Source organism: Camellia sinensis, chromosome 1 (assembly GCF_055761805.1).
Source record: "Camellia sinensis isolate YWXY chromosome 1, ASM5576180v1, whole genome shotgun sequence".
Taxonomy (NCBI): Eukaryota; Viridiplantae; Streptophyta; class Magnoliopsida; order Ericales; family Theaceae; genus Camellia; species Camellia sinensis.
In genome coordinates this window covers 220,589,031-220,613,615 of record NC_138961.1, presented here as the reverse complement: position 1 = coordinate 220,613,615, position 24,585 = coordinate 220,589,031, and the positions used below count along the sequence as shown (strand labels likewise).

At 31.3% G+C, this 24,585-nt stretch overlaps 2 protein-coding genes across 2 annotated transcripts; one reads left to right on the top strand and one right to left on the bottom strand.

The window, feature by feature from the left end:
* The first annotated feature begins 1,829 nt into the window (after window positions 1–1,829).
* On the top strand, window positions 1,830–9,345 carry LOC114305482 (B3 domain-containing protein Os01g0234100). Its single transcript, XM_028250575.2, has 8 exons — window positions 1,830–2,356; window positions 2,477–2,584; window positions 4,157–4,188; window positions 4,282–4,444; window positions 4,544–4,750; window positions 5,638–5,728; window positions 5,847–6,609; window positions 7,621–9,345. The coding sequence occupies exons 1-8, from the start codon at window positions 2,060–2,062 to the stop codon at window positions 7,622–7,624; spliced, it is 1,665 nt and encodes a 554-aa protein (XP_028106376.2). The 5' UTR covers window positions 1,830–2,059; the 3' UTR covers window positions 7,625–9,345.
* Window positions 9,346–18,837: 9,492 nt separating this feature from the next.
* Window positions 18,838–19,982, bottom strand: LOC114305475 (membrane-associated kinase regulator-like protein). The gene is made up of 2 exons (XM_028250571.2): window positions 19,330–19,982; window positions 18,838–19,217 (listed from the first exon to the last, which is right to left on the bottom strand). Exons 1-2 carry the CDS (start codon window positions 19,816–19,818, stop codon window positions 19,164–19,166), a joined length of 543 nt encoding a protein of 180 aa, XP_028106372.1. The 5' UTR covers window positions 19,819–19,982; the 3' UTR covers window positions 18,838–19,163.
* Window positions 19,983–24,585: the final 4,603 nt, after the last annotated feature.

Here is a 24,585-nt window from a genome sequence, read left to right as displayed (position 1 = left end):
TTATGGACTAATTGGGATACAAATACTTGAAAAATGATTTTCTAATAAATCTTCCTATTTTTTTAGACCAAAATAACAAATTATTTTTTGAATTGAATTTTAAAAAGAGTTTGGTTATGAGTTTTGAATATAATTTTTAATAGAGTTTTGAGTTGTATGTTTGGTTATGAGTTATGAGTTTTTCAATTAAGTTTTAAAAACTCTTTTCAAAACTCATAACCAAACAACTTTTTTCATTTCATATGTCACATCAAAAATTTAAAACTCAATTCAAAATTCAATTCAAAACTCTTTTCAAAACTCATAAACAAACAAATTTTTTCCTTTTAAATAATAATTTCGAAACTCACAAATTCAAAATATAATTCTATTATCAAATTATAATTTTAAAACTCTACCAAATACTACCTAATTATTTAAAAGTGAAATGATTGTTTTTAACTTATATTTTTTAAAAAGAGTTTTGCAAAATCTCCCATGTTATCACGCATCTTTAATGATGTAGTAAGGGCGTAGAATCCATATAATTATAATTATAATTGAGTATGTGATAAATAAAGATTAACACCTATCATTTTACATCACTAGAAATAAAATTATGAGAATGTTATTAAGAAGCTTAAACATTTAAAAAAAAAAATAGTTAGCCCATATATTTCAAAATTACAAAGTAATTTAGGGGTGTTTTGGAAAGGAAAAGGAAAAGCTAGTTTGTAGTTTTTTATCTATTTTAAGTCACATTACTTTTCACATTTTTTATTCATAAAAAGATAAAATAGACTAAAAAAATTAAAAAATTAACTTTTTACAAACTTTTCAAAACACCACTTAGGCTCCGTTTGGGAAGAGAGGTTTGGAGTTTTTTTGGGCTAAAATAGCCACAAAAAACAAAATAGACTTTTTAGCCCAATAAGATAAACCATTCTATCCAATTCATAATCATTACATTCTTTCTTTCACAAAAAAAAAGTTAAAAAATTTAAAAAAGTCAAAAATCATTCACAAATCAACCTTTTTAACCTTCAAATTAAAATAATTAAAAAAATTAAAAAATTAAAAAACTAACCCGCTTCTCAAAATCTTATATAGCAACGTACGACCAAACTATTGCGAATTGAATCGTATGTAATACGTATTAGTGACTGAGTGCAAACAGACACGTGTACACCAGGTGGCAATCTGTGGAAAAAAGAGAAGCCCATTAAGGCTTCGTTTGGGAAGCCAAATTTGGATTATTTTTTCCCGATTATTTTAGTCGCAAAAAATAAAATAAATTTTTTAATTCAATAAGATAAAATATTACATCTAATTCATAATCATTACATTTTTATTCTCACAAGAAAGTCAAAAGTCTTTCTCAAATTAAATTTTTTAATCCCAAACTAAAATAACTAAAAAAATCAAAAATTAAAAAATCAATCCACTTTCCAAACCAACCCTAATTAATTAGGCATGATTTGGGAAGTTGGGTCATAGGTTTTTTTTTTTTTTTTTAGCTAAAATAGTCACAAAAAATAAAATAGACTTTTTAATCAAATAAAACAAAACATCACATTCAATTTATAATCATTACATTCTTTCTCTTTAAAAAAAATCAAAAATGACAAAAGTTCTTCTCAAATCACTAAGGTCTTTTGGGAAGTGGGTTATAATCCACTTCCCATATTATAACTCACTTCTTTCTCATAAAAAACTGATTATAATCAACTTTTAACTAAAAAATTAATTATAATTATCTTCCCAAAATAATCTTAAAATAATTAAAAAAATAAAAAAAACCAAAAAGCCAAAACCACTCTCCAAACCATGCCTTAATGAAAATGATGTCGTTTGTGCGTGTGAGTGTGAGTGGGCGTGGGCGTGGGGGTGGGGGTGGAATGGAGTGAGGGTGCGACCAAGGCCCTAACATTGGGTGCGCTCTTTTTCAACCGTTCAACGGCCACTTTTGTGTGCCCCACACACATCACCGGAACGAAACCTCTTCTCTTTTCCTTCCGAAAGCTCTCTCCGAGCGCGAGATACCTCTTTAGCTTTCTGGGTATGTATGTGATTGACTATTATGAGGAGTGAATCTGCGAAGGAAGGGCTTGTTGTTGTTGTTGGGTCAAAGATGAAGATAAGGTTGCCTCATAAGCATCAAAGTAAAGCCATCGATCTTCATAATACTACTACTAGTAACAACAATCATGATGATGATGATGTTGATGATGGTGCTCATGATCACCAGGAAGTGAAGAAGGAAGTTGTTTCAGAGCATAGCATGAGATCTGCGGAAGACAATTTGACTCTGGCCCAGTTGTCTAACTCCACCTCTCGTACCCTCCTCCAACCCTCCACTCCCTCCCCTCTCTCCACGGTTTCTCTCTCTCTCTCTCTCTCTCTCTCTCTCTCTCTCTCTCTCTCTCATGTCTATAATTCATCTCTGTTCTGGTAATTGGGTTTTGTAAAACAGTTAGATCTGGTTCATTTTTCTCAGGGTAAGCGAAAGAAGAAGCCCAAGGAGCTGAACGATGACTTTTTTTATGTTCTGGTCCAGAAGAAGATGATGATGAAGAACAAGGCTTCTGTCTCCAAACCAAACCCTGTGAGATTTCCGTTTTTTACCTAGCTCCCTACTTCTTTTTGCACCTACTCTGTTTCTCTCCCTATTCTTTTTAGCTGTTAATAACTAGTTTATGCCCACTGTTTCCCTTATATTGGCCCATTTGGTAGATTCCCACTTATAGTGTAGTAGCTTATAACTTATAGCTTAATAGCTAACTTATGACTGTGAACATAAGCTGGTTTTTAACTTATGAATTAAGTTTCTCCTCCCCACTCCAAGAATAAGTTGATTTTTGACTTACAAAAAGTTATAAATTGTATTGTTAAGCTGAACCAAACACATAAAAATAACTTAAATTAAGCTAAAAGCTGAAATAAGCAGGCAATAAGCCCTATCAAACAGTGCCATTATTGAAAGCTGACTGAGCTTGAGATTTGCTTTTGTTATACCTTAGTTTTTGGCTGCTTAAGCCTTATAACATAAAAAAGGACAATCAAAGAAAGGAAAGTAACAAAAATCCCTTCAAGTTGCAACCCTCTAGGGTTATAAAGAACAAGGTGTACTTATTTAGTGGTGCTAGAGTATTATTATGTTTTCAACCAATGACTTGGTAGGAAATTTGATGGCTGAGACAATGGCATATACCTATCCGCATACAAAAATTACTTGTTGACAATCCTTGTCAAGTAGTTGAGAAACAATGATGATATACTCTAGTCTGTTTTGTGGTTCCTCATTAATTCGGAACACTAGTCTACATGTGGTACACTGGGATTTACCTTAGAATTTTCCATAAAGACCGTCATTTTGATTTTCAAGCTTCCACATTTGGTGTCTCTCATTCTAGGTAGTTTTGTTTTTAGTAGGGGCAGAGGGAGGCAAATCTCAAACCCTTAATCTCCTTTTGATGTTTAGATTCTGACCAATGGGGCTGGGCTAGTCTCAATTGGTTCACTCTTGGTAACTTTGGCATAGACTACAGGTGGAGCAATTGGCACATTGTGGCACTTTTTGCAGCAAGTATCATTCTAGGTTGCTTCACTGTTTGCAGCCATTTCTCACTTTGGGACCCCTTATACTTGACAATTCACTTTGAAAACCCTTCCTTAGGCAGTCCTATAGTTGCCCAAAACACGATACCGTTTGGCAGACCATGTTTTAATAAACCAAACTAATAAGGGCTCCAAAATCTCCAAGATTGATGGAGTGAATCAAACAAGCCCCATAAACCTTTAGGATTATGAGAGTAATGCTTTCTGTTTTTTGTTGTTAATGCATAGCCAACTTGCATATGACAAGTTATGAACACAACTGTGCCTCAATTATTTCAGTAGACCCCCTCACGAGTCCTGTTTCACTAATCTATTCTAACCAAGGCCCTATATTTGGTTGAACCACATGGTACCATATGTTTCCTCATGGCATGAACCGGAATCTCCAAAGTCTCTCTCAAGTGAATTTAGTGGATTGCTTACACATTGCGAAACAATCTTAACCTTACTTCAATTTTTGCAATTTAATAAGATTATGATTACCTCATAACATGATTCTTATTTCTTGATTAGTTATGGAGTGCAAAAATAACAGTAAAAATTATAATTTCTTAAACAGGTTGTAGTTGGTCATGCAAGGAAGTCCATGAGGTCAGTTAAATATCTAAAATTTCCTTAATTTTTTCTTTCAACATGTTTTAGATACAGATTATGACAATAATGAATTTGGGACTGTTGTTGAAGCTGTAAGCGACGAAAGACTGCGACTTATGGCTTACATAGTCCTGTCCAAGTTAAGACACCTACAATGATTCGAGCAGAGGAGGTCCAGTCGAGTTTGGGATCTGAATTTCCTAGCTTTACAAAATTATTGGTTAGATCACATGTTGCCAGTTGTTTTTGGATGGTAACCACAAGTCATAAACATTTGAATTTGAATTTGAATTCTTATAACAATAGTGTTCACGCCCGAGAGTTTTCATCTGACCAATTCTTTGGTTGACAGGGGCTTCCTGTTCCTTTCTGCAAATTGCACCTACCAAGAAATGATACTACATTTACTTTGGAAGATGAAAGCGGGGAACAATTTGAACTGAAATTCATTGCAGAAAAGCCAGGACTTAGTGCAGGGTGGAGAAAGTTTGCAGTTGGACACAAATTGCTTGAGGGAGATGTTTTAATCTTTCAGTTAGTTGAATCCAACAAATTTAAGGTAACATCTGGAATTATGTTTCCTTTTATTGATTATTTGTTCACCGTATATATATATATATATTTTGTCTTTGATAGATGAACAACTAGTGAATAGTTGACTACATTCTAGGATTTGTTACTTCAAATTTGTTATATGCTTGCAAATCTAGGTTCATAGTTTTTTATTGTATTCAGAAAACACTTCAGAATTTAAGAGATATGATCAAACTGTATGTACATTTTGTAATAACCCAGCCAGTGAGCAGGAGGAGAAAAAGGCAAATAAAATAAATAGACTAATGTCAAGGGAGGTGGCTTTAAAGAGACCAAAACTCAAAGAACTAGTTTACGAGTTGGTTTTATATAGAATCTCCAATATGAAACTCACAGTAGGAATCTCAAACCACCTCTAACTCATATTGAGAATTTGAGATGTATGAAAAGGTTAGGCTTGGCTAGTTTTCTCAGTAACTGATGAGTGTATCATGCTTGATGTAACAGTGTTTCACGGTTGTAGGAGAACTAGATGAACAAAAAGAGGGATCCTAATTGTAAGATAGTTGATCAAATAGTTGCTAGATTTGAGATCGTATATACAGAGACATAGATACTGGATATGTGTGAATACTGGTTGAAAACAAAAAGGAATTAATGGAGGGCACTGGAGATGCATTGTTAATGGAGGTCTTTTGTGACGGTTAGACGCTAAACAAATGTTGAAAATCAGGCAGTTGTCTTTCTTGTGGAAACCTTCTTACCTTGTTTGTTGATTTCTGATGGAAAGCAGGAGGTCATTTGTCCTTGTGTGGTTGGTTTAAATTATATTTTTTGTTACCAATGTTTAATTTAATCGTTAACCAACTGTTTTCACCATAAAGACTATACATTCTGACTCGCCTTTTGTAGGTGTACATAGTAAGGGCCAATGATTTGACTGAGGTTGATGGTGCCCTTAGCCTTCTAAATCTGGATGCTCTTACGAAACAAAATGATTCAGGTTAGTTGATTTATATCTCTATTTCGCAGACCAATAATAGATTTGCATGGACAAAGATTTATTATTTGATTGCAATTGTTTAATGACTTGATGGTTTTCCATAAATGTTGGAACTCAGGAAAAGATGATTCAGCGAACGGAGGAATAGCCCTAAATAACAAGAAGAGGAAGCGTACAAAGTCTCTTCCATTAGCCCTAGTCCAAAAGAAGAACAAGAAGACAACTGTTCGGAAATCAGTTCCAAAACCCATACAACCTGTGGAGCAATTTGAAAATGACAGTGAAGATGTTGGTTCAGAAGTTCTTGTAGGTCCCAAATCCTCTGGTTCTGCTACTCAGTTCAGAGACATCAAAAGCTTCGATGACTTCACCATTCTGTTTGATGGCTTCTGCATAGATTCCGAGCTTCCAGAACATACACGGGTCAACTACTATGAGCTCTGCCACAGCAAAAACACATTTATTCATGCTCGCCTTATCCAGGGCCTTAACTGTAAGTTGGTTGCCGGTATTATTTGTGAAACTGTCAACATAGCCAACGACATACGAGCGTGCAAGCTCACGACTTCGCGGGATGAATTTGCAATTTGGGAGAAGACCTTGAAATCTTTTGAGCTTATGGGGATGGATGTTGGGTTTTTACGTGCTCGTGTGTGCCACCTTCTTAGCATGGCCTTTGAATCAGAAGGTGCCCTCGACACTAGGCAGTACATGGAGGCAGAAACTGAAAGGGATAGAGCAGAATATGAGATAAGAAATCTTGAAGCTAAGCTTGTTGAATTGAAAGCGGCTTCTGAAAAGCTTGGCGTTGATGTCAAGGCTTTGAAATCGAAGGCGGAGAGCTATGAACACAAGTTCCAGAAAGAGGTTGATGCTCCATGGTAATATATTTTTGGAATCTTCCAAAGCATTTACTCGTGTTTTTGTATCCTAGGTAATGCCCATGTGTGACAGGAAATTTAGGGGGCTAAACTATGTTTGATAGTAACAATGTAGTGATAAGGCTATCAGGTGTATGATGTTAACCTTTTGATGATCTTATATTAAAAAACAATGCTATAACTTTAAAACGTGATATAGAACCTGTACTTGTCAGGATACAAATTTCAGATCAATTTAGCCTTCATTTGGCATGTCAAGCTTTTTGACTTTTTGACTATTTTAGTTATAAAAAGGCAAAATAAGTTTTTTACTCCAATAAGACAAAACATCACATCTAAATTATAATTATTTCATTTTTTCTCTCACGAAAATCAAAAAGTCTATCCCAAATGAGGTTGTTTAGCTCTAAGTTAAAAACGTCAAAAAGTCAACCCACATTCCAAACGAATCCTAGTGTTTATTGGTTAATGATTCCTGTGAGTGTGTATTCTAGCAAGTACTAAATGCTCACTATTCCATTCCTAATTTCAAATAAGTGTAAATTTTTTTTTTTTTTTTTTTTTTTTTTAACAGTTGATTTGTTGCTCTAATTCTACATAAATGTAGTTGAGAGGGGCAGTTATGTATGTTATCACTTTTAAATTTTATAATTTATAGATATTTTAATGGCATAAACGAATGTCGAATACAAATTAAGATGTTTAAACTTAATAAAGAGATTATTTTATGAAAAATTTTATTCATACAAAAGATACCATAAGAATATTTTGACAATGTTATTTTTGTAAATAAAATTTATCTGTATGAGTATTTTATTTTAAAATGAAAGGTCTTTACTGATTCACATCATTCTATATGAACTTTTTATTTATATATGTTATAGGTAGTTTTTTATATAACTCAATATGGTATTGATACACGATAACATATTTTAATTTATTTTTCATTTTTTATGTCATGTATTTCATACTTCGGCCTTTTATGTTAAAATTTTGGATCCGTCTTTGCAGGTGAACAGTTTTATTTACATTGCTTGTGAGTGCTTGCTCTTCTCTATTTTTTGTCTCACTTATTCGAGTAAGGCGTTACGGATTCCTGACAAAATCATCGTGATGGATGGAATACCTTTTCCACCTGGCAATGAGAGTCCACCTGATGAATTTTGATTCATTTTGAAACTCAATTTCACAATTTGTTTGTTATGTGATGTTGTGTGTTCATCATGTGAGTGTGTCTCTGCCAGGAACTATGATGGTTTCGATGGGTTCTATTGAATTTGAACAACCAAGCTACAGCAAAAGCTAATACTGGGAATCATTATTATTACTAGTACTGGTCCCGTGTCAGGTGGATCTGTGATATGTTTAGAATATCATCCCACCATTGAACTGGATTGCATTCTTGATTGTTGATCTTTATTATTTATCTCCTTCAAGACAATTTTCAGCTCTAATTTGATGAAAACTTTGTCAGGTTGAGCTGGTTTGTTGCCTACCCCATTTTTGGAAAACTGCAGCTGGCAATACCAATCCCAATCCCATGGCCGGGGTTCAACCATAAATTGCATTTACCATAAGACATTTTACTCTATTTCAAATGAACTTCAAAATATGGTGCTTTGATTTTTCTTTTTTTGAATCTACCATGGAACATCGCCTCTCAGTACCACATAATAATCTGCAAGAAATTCCACCCCATGTTTTGGTAGCTGAAGAGTAAGTTTAATCCCTATCGAGACTCGAACCCAAGAGAATTGAAAAATCTGAGTACTTACCCACTGAATTAACCATTCGATAGTACTCAATATATATTTCTAACTTAAAAGGGATGAAAAATCGGAATCATCAAATTTAAAACTCAAATATGTTGTCTGGTAAGAGGATATATCAACTGATTTCATTTTGTCTCATATTTGATTTAAATTTGCAATAAGTCTAGCAACATTGAAATTAATTACATAATTAAAATATTGATGGGAAAGATTGCTATGACTCAAATTTTGGATTCAAATTTCAAATGGTGGTGAACCAAAAAAAAAATTTCATTTAACATTCATCGGGCCACTCCGAAGGTTTTGATAATTACCTTGGTGCGATATAGGACAGAAAATTTCATAGTAGACTGAGAAGATTAGTCTCAAAATCAAAAATAAAATTGGGAGTGCTTCTTGTTGTGACTTTATTTTCTGAATAATTACATTAGTGGTTGTCTGATTTTATTTTTATTTGTTTTGTAGTGGTTGTCTGATCTGATGAGGAAAGCATGTGAGTCCCCATCATTTTGGTTCTTGAATATTAAGAGACGAACAGTGACTTATTTATAGCATGAACGTAGTAGGACTCAGACGTTGACCGTATCTATATGGATCAAGATTCAATTTTCAATTCAAATATCATAAACTTGTTTTATTGCTAATGACTAAGGGCGGCACATGCAATGCAATTTCTTCCTCTCTTTTTATTTTTTATATATATAAAAAATGCTGAAAAGTAGTTCTCACGGCAGCTGTTCCGAATACTAAAAAATATGTACGAAATATATTAAAATATGTAAAATATAGATCTTGCGAATAAATATGTTGAAGGTATAAGAAAAAGACTACATATATTTATACATAAAATCTCAACATTAAATAATGTCAATGAGGACACTTGTTAATATTTGTCTACAAAAATATAAAATTATTTTAAAATATGTGAAAAGTATATTTCAATTATAAATATTTTGACATTTTGTATATCTTATTAACAGTGTTTTAAGGTTGTTTTCATTTACTTATTTTTGTTACTAACTGTTCAAACAGCTCCTTTGCTACAACAAAGACGATAAAATCATAGAGTTATTTATCAGCTAACATGTGTTAGTTCGAACTCTTAAATCTTATTATTGAACCATCAACCAAATTTTCATCACAAAATAGAGTTTCACACCGCATTATCGCTTTATTTATTTATTAATCAGACATACGAGTGCGTCTTTCACATCTTGTTGGGAAAAAACTAGGTATTTGTTTGAGATATAGCAAAATTAATTTTTCAGTAACATAACAGTGAGATTATGTGCAAAATTCATCTCTTTTTAACTTTATTGACAGAAATAATTATATGAAAAATCAATATAATTATATTAAAATTATAATACTTATGGTATTTCTTTCTAAATTCGAATCATAAGAAAAATCAATATAATTATATTCAGTGTGTTTGGTTTGAATTTTTTGGATTAAATTTTTTGAAAATTGAGTTTTTTGATTTTCGTATTTTTTTGTTTTTAGTGAATATTTTTAAAATTTTAAATATATTTTTTTATTTTTTTAGATGCACCTGACTTAGATGTATCTAAAAAGTAAAAAAATTGTAAAAAAAATATTTTAAAAAATTAATAAATACATAAAAATACAAAATATGTATGGAATTCTCGTATTTTTTTTTTATATTTTTGGTATTTAGTGAATTTTTAAAAGGTTTCTTTCACAATTTTTTTACTTTTTAGGTATATTTATGTTAGGTATGTCTAAAAAGTAAAAAAAAAAATTCTTAAAATATTAAAAAAATTCAGTAAAAACAAAAAAATACGAAAAATAAAAAAGTAGAATTTTCTGAAAAGAGTTTTTGGAAAACTCTAACCAAGCATGCTGATTAAAATTATAAGAGTTTTGTTAATAAGTGTCCATAGAGTACTAATTAATGACCAAAAAATTTAAGAATATAAGACACTTTTCACTAAATTCAATAATTTTTACCGAAATCAATACATGTTTTAACATTTTCACATATTTTCAAGACACGTTTATACACTTCTCAATATAAAACAAGAGCCCTGCTAAATACCCCCAGTGAGGGTCGCACCCCCAGTGAGGTGGCGCGGCCCCACTGGCTGACAACCAAAAAAAAAAAAAACAATTTTTTTTCGCCCAATCACGGGCCTCTGCCTAACTGGGGGTCAACCCCCAGTGAGGGTATAAAACATTTTTGATAAAACAATGTATAGGGAGCATTTGTTAACATTTGTCAATTATAATACAAACCATATACCATATATGCTATCATCCCAATAAGTGACTTCAAAAAAATATTGAACTTGAGATTTCAAGGTTTCGTTTGATTAGAAATAAATAAATTACGAAAAGTGAAAATAGTAAAAAGTGAAATAAAAAAATAAAATAAAAAGAAAATATATTTTCTTCCATAAATTTGATTATGATGAAAATTTTGCAAGAAAATAGAAGTTTTAATTATAAATAATTACTTTTATAACAAATTTAAACTTTGTTGCAATTTTTTTTTTTTGGGGGAAGAAATTAGAACCTTATTTGCCATGCTATTATAAGTTGTATAAGAAAATTAACTTGCAGGTAAGTCGTCATTTGGCAATAGTTTTTTTAGTTGGCTTTTTAGCATGGGATTAAAAGCTTGTTTCATTTGGTTTTTTTGATTTTTTTTTTTTATTTTTATAAGAGAAAAAGTGAAATGATTATGTTTTAAATGTTACTTTGGGCTATTTTGGAAAGCCATCTTTAACGTTTAACCCATTTTGAGTCCCATCATTTCTCATATTATTTTTAACGTTTTAAAAAAAAAATCAAAAAAGTCAAAAAATCAGTTTTTAACCATTTTATCAAAACAATTATTTGTCTTATTACCTTATTTAACCTATTTTATCTTTTGTATATTTTTAACCAAAAAGTTGAAGCCAAACAAATCCTACGTTTCGCCACTTTCATGCTAAATAAAGGATAATTCCTGGTAGCTCGAATAATTGGCTCGAATTTTGGCTCGAATCTGTAAAACGACGTCGTTTTACATTTTTATTTTTTTTTCCCTTTCTTTTTCTTCCTTTTCTTTCTTTCTTTTCTTCTTTTCTTCTTTGTCTTCTTCGTTGAAACCAGGAACAGAGGGGAAGAGGAGAGAGGGAGCTCCCCCGCCTCCGCTCGCCGTCCTCGTCGCGAAGAGTTTGTCGCCTCCGCCGCCTCCGCCCGCCGTCCCCGTCGTAGCACGCCGCCAATCGTTGCAGAAGCTCCAATCATCGCAGCACGCCGCAGCTCCACGCAGCCCCGCCTCCGGCCCCGACTCCTCCTCCAGCCATTTTTATGGCCCCCTCCCCTCCCTCCCCCTTCCTCCTCCTCCTCCTCCTCCCTCCTCCTCCGACTCCGACTCCGACTCCGACGAATTCGAGCCAAATTCGAGCCTCGAATTTGAGCTACGAATCATCACCGCTAAATAAATTCAGGATTTTTTTTTTGCCCCCTCACTTTTGGAACGTCCAATGGCTTATTTCTAAAACATCAACCTTGTTTGGTTTGTATTTCTCAAAAAATTTTGAGAAAAACTCTTTACAAATAAGTTTTCAAAAGTAATCAAACCAAACAAATTTTTTCAAATTTTTTTTCCAAAACTTGTTTGGTTTACAAATTTTCTAAACAAATCTCTCTCTCATACACATCAAATCAATCACTTTTTCTAAAACTCTCTCTCAAAATAATTTTTCAAAACATCTTTTGAAAAAAATCAAACTAAACAAATTTTCGTACTTTTTATCTGAAAACATGTTTCTCAAATACAAAGGCTTATTTTGGCAACATAGTTTTTAGCCACTTTTTTTGGTTAGTAGCAAAAGTCAAAAGTTGGCTTTTTTTGGCTTTTTTTTCATTTGGGAAGTTGGTTTTTAGCCAACGGTGAAATTACAATTTTACCCCTCATTGGTCAAAATGTGTTACATAGGTGAAATTGCAAATATTTTAAATAAATAGGGGTAGTTTAGTCATTTTATTATGATTTGACATCATAAACAAATATTAATCAAAAAAGTCAAAAGTCACTTTTTACCAACTTCTCAAATCATTTGTCTAAAAAAACCAAAAGCTTGGTTAAAAGCCAAAAAGTCACTTTTTATCATCTTCCCAAAATAAGCCAAACCAAACAATAAGTAAAAAAATTAAAAATAAATCATATCTAAAACAACTTAAAAAAATATTAGAAAACTTAATTTTCTTTTATCATTAAAATTCACTTTTATCACTAAAAAAAAACTTAATTTTATTGAATATCTCACTTTTCAAGTTCATAACCTCTTACCAGTCCACCACACCCCTTGAACTATTAAGACTGTGTTTGGCATGAATAGTTTGGCTTAAAATAGTTACAAAATGATAAACTAGACTAAAAAGTTAACAAGATAAAATGTCACATTCAAAACATAATATTTTTATTTTTTCTCTTACAAAAGTAAAAAAAGTCAAAAAAAACCCATTCAAAACAAAGCTTTTAACCTAAATTAAAATAACCAAAAAATTTAAAGTCAATCCACACCCTAAACGATATTATAAAAATTCATAGTGAGAATTAGGATCCTCTCCTTACTCTCTCTTCTTGTCTCCTTATTTTCTAAGCCATTAGGCCCATTTTTTTGGCATAATTTCGATGATTCGATCCATTAATATATATATTTTTTTATCGGCATATATTAGTTGTTAGATTAGCACGTATGAAAAAAAATCTTTCCACCCTTGGCAAAGCACCTAAGTGTAAAAAATTTACATTTTAAGATTTGTTGAGTATATCATACCTGTAAAAATTCAAGTTGATAGGATATCAGAAAGTATGTGCTCGTTTAAATCATTTTTAAAAAAAATAATTTTTAGTTCGATGAACTGAACACATAGTTTTTGATATCCAATCAACTTGATGTTTTACAAGTATAATAAACTCAATAAATTTTAAAATATAAACGACTCAAATTATCGAAATTGAACTAAAAAATAAGCATAGTGGCCCAACAAATAAGAAGATAAAGAGAGAGCAATGAGAGAATCCTGATTCTCATAGTGATTGCTTGTTTTGCTTTGGTGTCAGAGATGGAACTTGGTAGAGGAGGGGTAGGGAGGAGATGAGAGGAGCCGAGAAGAGGAAAAATTATTGGTTGATTCTGAATATTATGACTTTTTTTTACAAAGAAATTAAAAGTATTTTTTTTGATTTTTGTAAATTACATTATTTTTAAATTTTTTCACACAGTTTTTTAAAAAAATTAACTTTTAATTTATTTTTCCAAACAAACTTATGTCATCAAAATTTAAGTCCATCATAAATTTCATATCTTTTTAGATTTTTCAAACCCTTATAAAATTGTGGAGTAGTGATTCATCCCACTAATTTTTGGACTACTAATAGCTCTAATGAGCTTAAAAAAAAAAAAAAAACAAACTCAAGCGAAAACATCACATCACTTTGGTGGGGGCCACTATGCCACATCATTAGTGATGCTCTAGAGCTCTCAATTTAGTGCTCTAAAACATTATTCAAAACAACAATGATTCATCCCACTAAAAATATCGCCACTAATAGCACTAATGCATTAAAAAAAGTAAAAAAAGAAAAAAAAATACAACTCCAAGACCAAAACATCACATCATTAATGACGGGACCCACTGCCACCTAATTAGTGGGAGCACTAATTAGTGCTCCCAAGCATTTTTCTATTCAAAATTGTGAGTCTTATTTATTTATTTATTTTATCAATCAAATATACGTGACTGTACCTCATAATCAACGAATAGGAATAACTTCTCAGGGAGGGCCTGTTGGGGGTTTCTCTGATATGATGGACAGCTGTGGTTTAGCTGTCACATTGACTGCTGACTGCATTCCTCTCCTCTCTCTCTCTCTCTCTCTCTCTCTCTTCAAAAATCCAAACGCTCGTCCAAAACACCCTCTTAATTCTCTTCTTGCACAGTACTTCCCGCATGCCTGCCTTAGTACAAATGTACATCTCATCGGAGTACTTATATACAGTGTTTGTGTTTAGTTAGAAAATTTAAAAAAAAAATTAAAAAGAAAAATAAAAAAAATAAGTAAAATATAAATAAAATATAACTATATATATTTTTAAAATTATTTTCTAAATCTTCTAATTAAATACAGTGTTAATTTTTTTTGAAAAAGTAAGTTAAAAAATAAATTTTTAATTTTTTTGACTCTTTTTTTTTGAAAAAAAATATGTAAAAGGTTAAGAGGTATTATAATTCAAAAGATGTTAAAAATAGCCCAAAAAAAATATTTTTAACCTCTTGTCAAAAGAGGCCTCTCGTTTAGAAACATGTTAATTTAGTAACTTTTTGATTATTTGGTTAAAATATGAGTTAAAAAAATTAGTATATTTGAGATGACTTTTTGAATTTTTACGAAAAGATGTGTAAAAAGTAAAGAGAAAAGAGAATCTTTGACTTTTTGGTATGGATGGTTGACTTTTTGGTTAATTTTTAGTAATTTTTTAACTTTTTAACTAAAAGGGAGGGTTCCCAAACGAGGACATTTGCCAAGTGAATTGGGTGATAAAATAGCTTAAATAAATTAATAAGATTAAATACAATATTTAAACCATAATCATTTCATTTTTTTTCTAAAAAACAAAACAAAAAAGTCAAAAAATTCTTCATATATAAAACTAATTTAGCCAGATTAAATTAATCAAAAAACCAAAAAAATAAACTAAAAAAGTTTTCCAAACGAACCCTTATTATTCAATGTTTTAACATTGTTTAGATTAATAATTAATAATTTGAAGTTTAATTCTTAACAAGAGGCACTTGTTAATGTCTACTTTAATAATGATGGATTGTTTTAAAAAGATGGTTAAAAGTTAATTTTTTTTTAAATATGAGAAATGATTTGACTTAAAAATGGATTAAAAGTTAGAAGATAGTTTTTAACTAACTTCTCAAAATAAGCCGATACATTAGTTTGTTTTGATTTTAGTAACTTTTTGTTTTTAATATATTTGTGAAATCAGATGTATTTATTACTATTTAAATATTTCAATGATATTTGAATTGAATAATGTTATATGTATCTATTAATGTACACACTAATTAAGGGTGTAATTTTGGTCCGGCCCATCCGGGCTCGGGCTCGGGCCGAGCCGGGCCGGTCTATGTCAAGCCTTGCGGGCTCCCGCCCAAAAATCTGGCCGGGCCAGGCCATGGGCAAAAAAACTAGGCCTAGGCCCAAAGGTATTCAGGCTATGGGCGGGCTAGTGGCTGGGCCTCGGGCTGGGCCCCTGGGCTTGGGCTCGGGCTTTGGGCGGGCCTAAACAAATGTTTTTATTTTTTTAAATTTTTTCTACCAAAATTTTATTATTTTCTATTAAAAATAACACTGGGTCTCGAGTGGCCCGGGCGGGGCGGGGCCTCGGATCGGGCTTTTGGACGAGACTTGAGCGGGCCCATGGCGTGCCACGGGCCGGGCCGGGTTTCAAAACGATGGCTCAGGCCTAGGCCCAAGGCCTCAGACTAGGCTTGGGCTCAGGCCTTAATGGGCTGGGCCCACCTTGGACCGCGAGCCAAAATTACACCCCTAACACTAATATACTAACAGATGATGTGACATCATTTGTATAGTTTTAGATATTTGTAACTTGTATAATAAATGTGGTCAATAATAACACCAGCATTACCCATAATAATAACACCAGCATTACCCATAATATTTGTAACTTGTATCCCTAGCATTACCCATAATATTATAACACCAGTTGATATGTTAGTATATACATTAATTGGTGTATATAGTACCACTCACTTAAATTTATAATTTTATAATTAAAAATTTATATTTTCTATGCATAAAATTAATCATTGGTAAAATAGTTTCAACACATTCCAAGATGCATTAAATGAAATAAAAGGTTGTTTAGTGAAGATGATTAAAAGTTAATTTTTTGAAATTTTTTTGAAAAAATGTATAAAAAATGTGAAAGATAATATGACTTAAAATAAGTTAAAAACTTTCAATTTTAACTATTTTCTCGAAATGATCCAAAACAACATTGTGCCTGTTTGGCAGAAATTATAATCAGCTTATTTCAGCTTTCAACTTAATTTAAGCAATTTTGATGTGTTTGGTTTAGCTTATAACTTATAGCTTATAGCTTTTTGTAAGTCAGAAATCAGCTTATTCTTTGAGTGGGGTAGGAGATGCTTTAAGAATAAGTCAGAAATCAACTTATGTTCATAATTATAAGTTATAAACTGTTTAGGCATAAGATATAAATACTTTCCAGCTCTACCAAACAGGATTATTAATTACTTCTTAACTAACATGAAACATGGGGTGTTGTTAACCTGCACCACTAGTGTACCTGTTAAGAATGTATTTAAGTATCTTAATTACATTCACTTGCGGGAGAGAATATGAAATATAAATAGAATAAATATGATGATTTTCAAAAACTTAGATATTTTTGTACATTTGAGAAATTGACTTATTTATAAAAAAAATATAACAAAATAAAATGATAGTGCCCTCTTGAATAAGAAACAAAAAAACATTAATATTTCATTATAAATAAAAAAATAAATTTATAAATCATATAAAATAATATTATTTTCTTTATTTGGAAGCTCATAAAACTTGAAAAAATTCTTTAAAATAGATTGATAAATTTTACTTACAATTAGATTTTAATCTATTAATTTTATAATATTAGAACCAAAAAAAAATGCATTTCAATTTATTCCAAAAAATAATAAACAAAATAAATAAAAATATTTTATTTAAAATTATATACTCATTGTATGTGTTGCAAATTCAAATATATATAATTATAATAAAATGAAATAATATAAGCCAAATTAATGAATGAAATTGAGAAAAATATAATGAGGGTATTTTGGCCTCTATATATTAACAAATTCATTAATCCTAAAGCTTTTCCTACTTTCTATACAAATTGAAGTAAGAGTATTGAATCAGTGTGTTTGGTTTGAGTTTTTTGAATTAAATTTTTTAAAAATTGAATTTTTTGATTTTCGTATTTTTTTATTTTTAGTGAATATTTTTAAAATTTTAAACATTTTTTTTTACTTTTTTAGATGCACCTTACTTAGATGTATCTAAAAAATAAAAAATTTGTGAAAAAATATTTTTAAAAATTAATAAATACAAAAAAAATTTACTGAATTTTCGTATTTTTTTTTGTATTCTTGGTATTTAGTGAATTTTTTAAAGGTTTTTTTCAACTTTTTTTACTTTTTGGGTATATTTATGTTAGTTATGTTTAAAAATTAAAAAAAATTGTTCAAAATATTAAAAAAATTCAATAAAAACAAAAAAATACAAAAAATAGGAAAGTAGAATTTTTTGAAAAGTGTTTTTGAAAAATGATAACCAAGCATAGTGTTCGGCCAAAAAAATTAGACCCACTTTTTAGACTTAGCCTGTGTTTGGCAAGGGCTTTTTCAGGCTTTTTTGGCTATTTTAGTCACAAAAAACAAAATAGGCTATTTTAGCCATAACAAACAAAACATCACATCCAACCTATAATCATTACATTCTTCTCTCACAAAAAAAGTCAAAAAAACTAAAAAGCCAAAAAGCCCTTCCCAAACCAAGCTTTTTAGCCCAGGCTAAAATAGCCAAAAAAACCAAAAAGTCAAAAAGCCAACCCACTTCCCAAACGGAGGAGTGATATGTCAAAAAGATGATTGTCAACCAATCACTGGGTTTAGAAAATGAATCGAAAAAACAGACTTGTAAATGAATCTAAAAATTGGACTTGTATGTCAGTTTTTTTTAAAAGTAATTATACTTATTTACTGCATTCCTTAACATACATCTTTAAGGCACATGTTAACAAAACTACTACTTGAATTTACTCTAAAAACATTGAATAATTTTCTCCCAACATTGTGACAACTTATTTTAAAGAAATTGTTGCTCAATGTGTAATTAAAGTTTTGTTTGAATTGGCATGGAATCTTTTGCATTCAAATTTTCTTCATTTTATCTTGAAACATTCATATCTATTGAATCATGTAATAAGATTATACACTTTAATATTTATAATAATCTAATAATTGTGATTGTTTTGGGATAGAAAAATTTAGTGACAAAAAACCTTGGTGATTTAAATATAATACCCACTTTTTTTGTGGTATTTACATTTGCTAAAATACAGTGCTAGACATAAACAAAAGTAAAAAATACTTACAATTAATGTTAGGACATTTTTCACTAATTTTACAACTTTTTAAACGTCTAACAGATTGTCAGCATTTGGTAAACAAAAAAACACATTGGCCAACAAAAGAAACACGGGAGTGGGGGAGGGGATTTCCTCACCCCTTCTGTCTTTGTTATCTACCCACAAGCCAAAAAAAATGGAGTCTTTTCACCTTCCAAAAGTGAAGACACGATGAATGGGTCCAAATCAAAAATATATAATTTCAAACATATGAATCCAGATAAAGATATCAGTGCTCGACATCACATAGAAAGTTCCTGAAATGCAAACATTTTGTACAGAGAAACAGCCAAAACACCAATTTTCTAAGAAATTAGAGAATAGATAGTAAAACTAAAAACTCCAAAAACAAGAGAGAGATGAATCAAAAAGTTAATAAGCCCAACCCCATCCCACTAATAACACAAATTTAAAACTTCCAAAATTACCCCTCCAAAAAAAAAAAAAAAACCCACCTCCAAAAATACAAGAAACCATTCCAAAAAATGGCCCAAATCTCTACAAATCCATCTCATGAACAACAATGCCATCATTGTCACATCCCAAACTCCACATCTCTGCAACTTGACCCTCCATCATTCAACACTTCCTGCAAACAACAAAAGCACCAAAAGAAAGAAACAAACCATTAATTTTTATTTTTAGCTATCAGAAACATTTCGTCGAACATGTAAAGTTCACTCTCCATTTTTCAAACTCACCTGCGAACTATTGCTAACGAAACCAGGCCTCTTCTCCATAGATCCATCAGGCTTGGCAGATTTCTTGGTGGATCCAATGTGGGTCTTCTTGAGACCCAGAATACCCTTCCAACGAGTAGAGCCCTTGGGGGGCCTGAGCGAGAACTCATGGTCATCTTCTTCATCGTCCACCATCAGCTCTTCTCTGAGAGTAGTGGGTTTCTGCAACTGGTTGGAACAGCTATCCTTGAATGGCAACAACCTGCCCTTGAAAAACAACTCATCAGCGCTCATCATGGAATGGTTGGAGACAGAGAATTCGAAGTCGGAGGAGGGCGGTGGGGTTTCTCTGGGCTTAATAAATTGTTGATGGTGAGAGTGATTGGACTCGGCGAAGTCGTTCGAGAAGGAGATTCTGGGGCTCATGGGTGCTCCGCATGAGAGGCCTTTGTGGTCCGAGTTTTGGCCGTTGGTGGAGGAGGAGGAAGAGTACATGTCGAAGCATGCCATGGGGCGATTCAAACCACAAATATCATTGAGAGAGAGCGCAATAAATAGTGGAAGAGAAAAGGGACGCTCTGATATAAAAGGGCAGAGAGAGAGAAAGAGAGAGGGAGGGAGGAGATAGGGGTGTGTGTTTTTATATCAGAAGGGGGGGGGGGGGGGGTGGGGTTGGGGTTGGGGATCCCTGGTCCACTTTGAGATGTATGCTCTTTTGGGAAGAGTACATGCATGTCATCTCTTTCGATGTGATGTTTTTGTCATCACATGCTATTTGGTATTAATATGGTCAAATCTTTGGATATGATCCCAAATTTTAACTGCACCCCCACTCTCTCTGTACAAATTTTTGATGGGTTCGGATCCTCTGTCGTGTTTATTTGTGGTGTTTTTTGTGATATTTTTTAATATTATTTTTTTTTTGTTTATTTTCCCTTCTTTCGTTCTCTCTCTCAACTCTCAAATGTTTGAGCGACTAGAATTCGACCTTAATGCCTCGTTTGGCAAGAAGTTATTTTAGTCAATTAGCTAAAAAGTTATTAAATTAGTCAAAAAGTCAACAACCCATGCCAAAAAGTCAAAGATTATCTTTTCTCTCTACTTTTTGCACATCTTTTCGTAATTAACCAAAAATTCATCCCAACCATACAAGTTTTTTTTACCTACCTTTTTAGCCAAATAACCAAAAAATTACTAAATTAGCCTGTTCCCAAACGAGGCCTAAGTATCTTATGAACAAAGACACGAAGAGGACATAGATGATCGGACAACGCAACGGCGAGGCAGTGAGCGGCGAATAAACGGTGATAAATGACCGGCAAAAATCTATGTTAGATACAGTGGGTATCATTCTTGAGTCCAATCATAATTCATCAAAATCCTCTCAGTCTTGAGATCTTCTTCCCAAAAGAGGTTCATGTTCAAATCAAGAAAAGAAAGTTATTTTTTGTTTTTTAATTTTAAAATCTCATAGATACTCAAAATGAAATACGTAAATCACCAAGCAATGGTCAACAATGAATTTAAAATCAATAAGAAAAATAATAGGAGTCTATGATTTTCATATGGAAATGACTTTTTTATTTCTTCAAAATTAACCAAAATCTACCGATCATGTTAAGAAAAACAAAAGGTTCATATATCAAGATACATAATTTTATTTATCTCTCCCACTTGAGTTCACATTAAATAAAACACACATCTAAGAGTTGAATGTACAATCAGAGACTCATCTGCGAAACAAAAAAAAAAAAAAAAAACAGAGGAAAAAATGGAACAGAACCCGTTGCCTCGCCGTCCGATCATCTATGTCCTCTTCGTCTCTCTGTTTATAATGTGCTTAGGGTTGGGTTCTGGTTTGTCAAACATTTGAGAGCTGAGAGAGAGAACGAAATAATGGGGAAATGAAAAAAAATATATATATTAAAACGGCATCGTTTTGAAGACGCCGCAAAAACCACCGCAGATAAACACGACAGAGGATCCAGACTCATTATTGATTGGCTCTGGACACCCGTCAAGTAGTGTCCCAACAAAATTGTACTAACTGTTGAAAAGGGTGGAGTTTATGAATTTACATTGGGTAATGAAAAAAAACATGAGGCGAGTATAATAGCCCTGTTTGGTAGGGCTTATTTTTAGTTTATTTCAGCTTTTAGTTTAATTTAAGTTATTTTGATATGTTTGGTTTAGTTTAACAATACAGCTTATAGTTTTTTGTAAATCAAAAATCAACTTATTATTTGAGTGGGGGAGGAGAAACTTAATTTATAAGTTAAAAATCAGCTTATGTTCACAGTTATCAGCTATAAGCTGTTAAGATATAAACTATAATCACTTTCCCACAACCTTACCAAACGGGGCCAATAAGGGGTGGTTTGTGATTATTTAAAGTTAAGTTTGACATGTCATAAAAAAGAAAAAAAAATTAAAAAATTATTCAAAAAGTTAAAAAATTATCATTATTCCAAAAAAATATTAAAAAATTAATTTTACACATAAAATTACAACACATCAATCTGAGAGCCTCAGATCTGTGTTGCGTTGTGTAACAAAAATTGCACAGTTGGGGTGTAATTTTAACACACTGTTGTTCTGTCCGTGGGGGCCCATCACGGGTCCCGTTTTGATAATCTGAACCGTTAAATGTGTAAAACTCGTCGAGTACTATATGTTTAAAAAAAATCACATTGATCGGATATCGATAACTACATGATCAAATCAGTTTTGTATAAAAAATAAAGGTGTTATAATTAACGGTTGAAAAAAAAACAAATCAGATCAGATAGCTATCGATATCCGATCAACTTAATTTTTTAAAGGCATATAGTAGTCGACGAGTTTTACACATTGAACGATTCAGATTATCAAAACGGGACCCGTGATGGTCCCTATGAGCCAAACATCACCCTTTAGTGCAATGCCCAAAAAGTAGATAATTTTTTTCTCTCTTACTTTTATTTTTATTTTTTTAATTCAAATAACTTAAATTTTCCAGGTTTTTTTTTTTTTGAACTGAAAAAGAAAACCCACGAAAAAGAAATTAGTTTGATTTTCATAAACTTTGTTTAATTTTTTTAAAAAAATTAAAAATAAATTTAGTGAAAGAAATAAAAAAACAAAAAATCATTATCATTTTTATATATTTTTTTGGGAGGTCATAAATTTTTTTAAAAAAATTAAAATAAAATTTAATATTTATCAAATTAGTTTTTGAATTTTTTATTTGAAAAACAAACCAAATAAGACCACACTTTAGTTATTTTAAATCTTAACTTCCCATTGCATTTTAATATGATTCCATAAGAAATTGTTTGCATTTTGTACGAAAAAAAGGATCGTGTGCATCTCACTAGTTCTGTCTCGATGACTTTTACTATAATTTTATTAAGAAAAATTAAAAATATTTTTGTTAATTTTTTTATGACCTTTTAACACTCTCTCTTTCTCTCTAATTTGATTGATAAAAAACGAGACTTTGAACCAATGGCTAATGGTAGTTCAAAGTAGAAAGGGAAGTGGAGTGCTGGGCCAGGATGGGGTTGGAGGCTTAGCGATTGTCGTGACTAAAGAGTGCGTTGCAATTTCCATGAGTGATAGAGGAGTTTTAGCGCCTTTATTTGGTATAAGTTAAAATGAAATTTTTTGATTAAAATAGTCACAAAAAGATAAAATAGATATTTTTAACCTAATAAGATAAAAAGTCACATTCAAATTATAATCATTTTCTTTTTACTCTCACAAAAGTAAAAAAAGTTAAAAAAATTATCTCAAACGGGGATTTTTAAAAAGCTAAAAAATTAAAAAACAATCGACATTCCAAACGAGCTTTTAAAATGTTAAGAGTGTGATGACTGAGAAAAAAGGGAGAAGTTACAGCGGTTGAAGGAGGGGATGAAGGGATGCTAACTAAGGGGAGGAGTATGGGTAGCAGTAGGGGCTGGGGCAACGGTGGGAAGAAATTGACTATTTTAATTAATTTTTAATTTTTTGTAAAATGACATATAAAAAAATAAAAGGAGTGATATAATAATTTATTAACTTAAACAGGAACTTAGATTATAGCGACTAAGAGAAGATATGAAAAAATTTCAAGTGTATTGCTAGATAATTAATTAAATTACTCTTTAAAAACACAAGTGAAACACGTGTATCTTTTTTTTCATTAAGAAAATGCAACGTGACTCCTTATGAAATATCACATTGAAAAATGACGTGGAAGTGTGGAATTTAAATGATGAAATTAATATTACAGATATCAAAATAAAATTTCATTGAAATTATAAAAACCAACTGTATAATTTTTCTAAGGCAAAACTTTATTCAATCAAGATTATCATCCAAAACTAAAAATGAAAAGTAAATTTCACTCTTCTTGTTCTAGCTTCTGTTACTTACCAAAATACCCTTATTCCCAACTTGAACATGGTAAATTCACAAATTGAACCAAAACATAAGCCTTAACCTTACCGGTGTTGTGAACCAAAAATTATAAATGTAGTGCCTTTTTAAATGAACTTCCATTAAGCTTTCATAATAAATTTTTATCACTGTAAAAATAAATATTTACAATATAAAGCTATAACTTTCGGTCCTCAAAAAAAAAAAAAACAACTATAACTCTCTGTAAAATTGAAATTCACAAATTGAACCAGAACGGCAACTTTAACCTTATGGGCATGTTTGATTGGATGGATTAGAGCATGAGATTGAGATTATTAATCCGTGGGCCCAATTATCCTATGTTTGTTTTAACATTTTGGTTTAGGATTATTAATCTAATGGATAATTAATCCAACAAATTTGTAGGATTATTAGTAATGGGGTAGGGGTGGGATTATTAATCCATGGATAATTTATTCTATTAATCCAATTGGACAGTGAATACTATACTAATTTAATAGGATTATTAATACCTCACTATTAGTCTTGTGAATCAAACATGACCTATTAGTATAATGAAGCAAAAATTATAAATGCAGTCCCTTTTTAAAATGAACTTCCCTTAAGCTTTTATAATAAATTTCTATCACAATATAAATAAATATTTACAATATTAAACTTTAATTTTTGATAAATTTTATATTGACAAATTATTCCGTTTATAACTTTTTATACATTAGTAGAAAATTTAGTATCTCTAACATTACTTTAATGGATATTGTGACATCTTTATTATGACAATTAAAAGAAAACACCGAAATAATTTTCATAATGATTATGCTTTAAACGAAGTTGTTCAAATTTTCATACAATCAAAATGGTAAGGCATTTTGG

Excerpts from the sequence above, each read along its gene's own strand:
- LOC114305482 (XM_028250575.2), top strand. The coding sequence starts at position 2,060 with ATGAGGAGTGAATCTGCGAAGGAAGGGCTTGTTGTTGTTGTTGGGTCA. Across the intron at positions 4,189-4,281 it reads CATGCAAGGAAGTCCATGAG|CTGTAAGCGACGAAAGACTG; the intron begins GTCAGTTAAATA and ends CTGTTGTTGAAG. Across the intron at positions 4,445-4,543 it reads TTGCCAGTTGTTTTTGGATG|GGGCTTCCTGTTCCTTTCTG; the intron begins GTAACCACAAGT and ends TTTGGTTGACAG.
- LOC114305475 (XM_028250571.2), bottom strand. The coding sequence starts at position 19,818 with ATGGCATGCTTCGACATGTACTCTTCCTCCTCCTCCACCAACGGCCAA. Across the intron at positions 19,218-19,329 it reads TCGTTAGCAATAGTTCGCAG|GAAGTGTTGAATGATGGAGG; the intron begins GTGAGTTTGAAA and ends TGTTGTTTGCAG.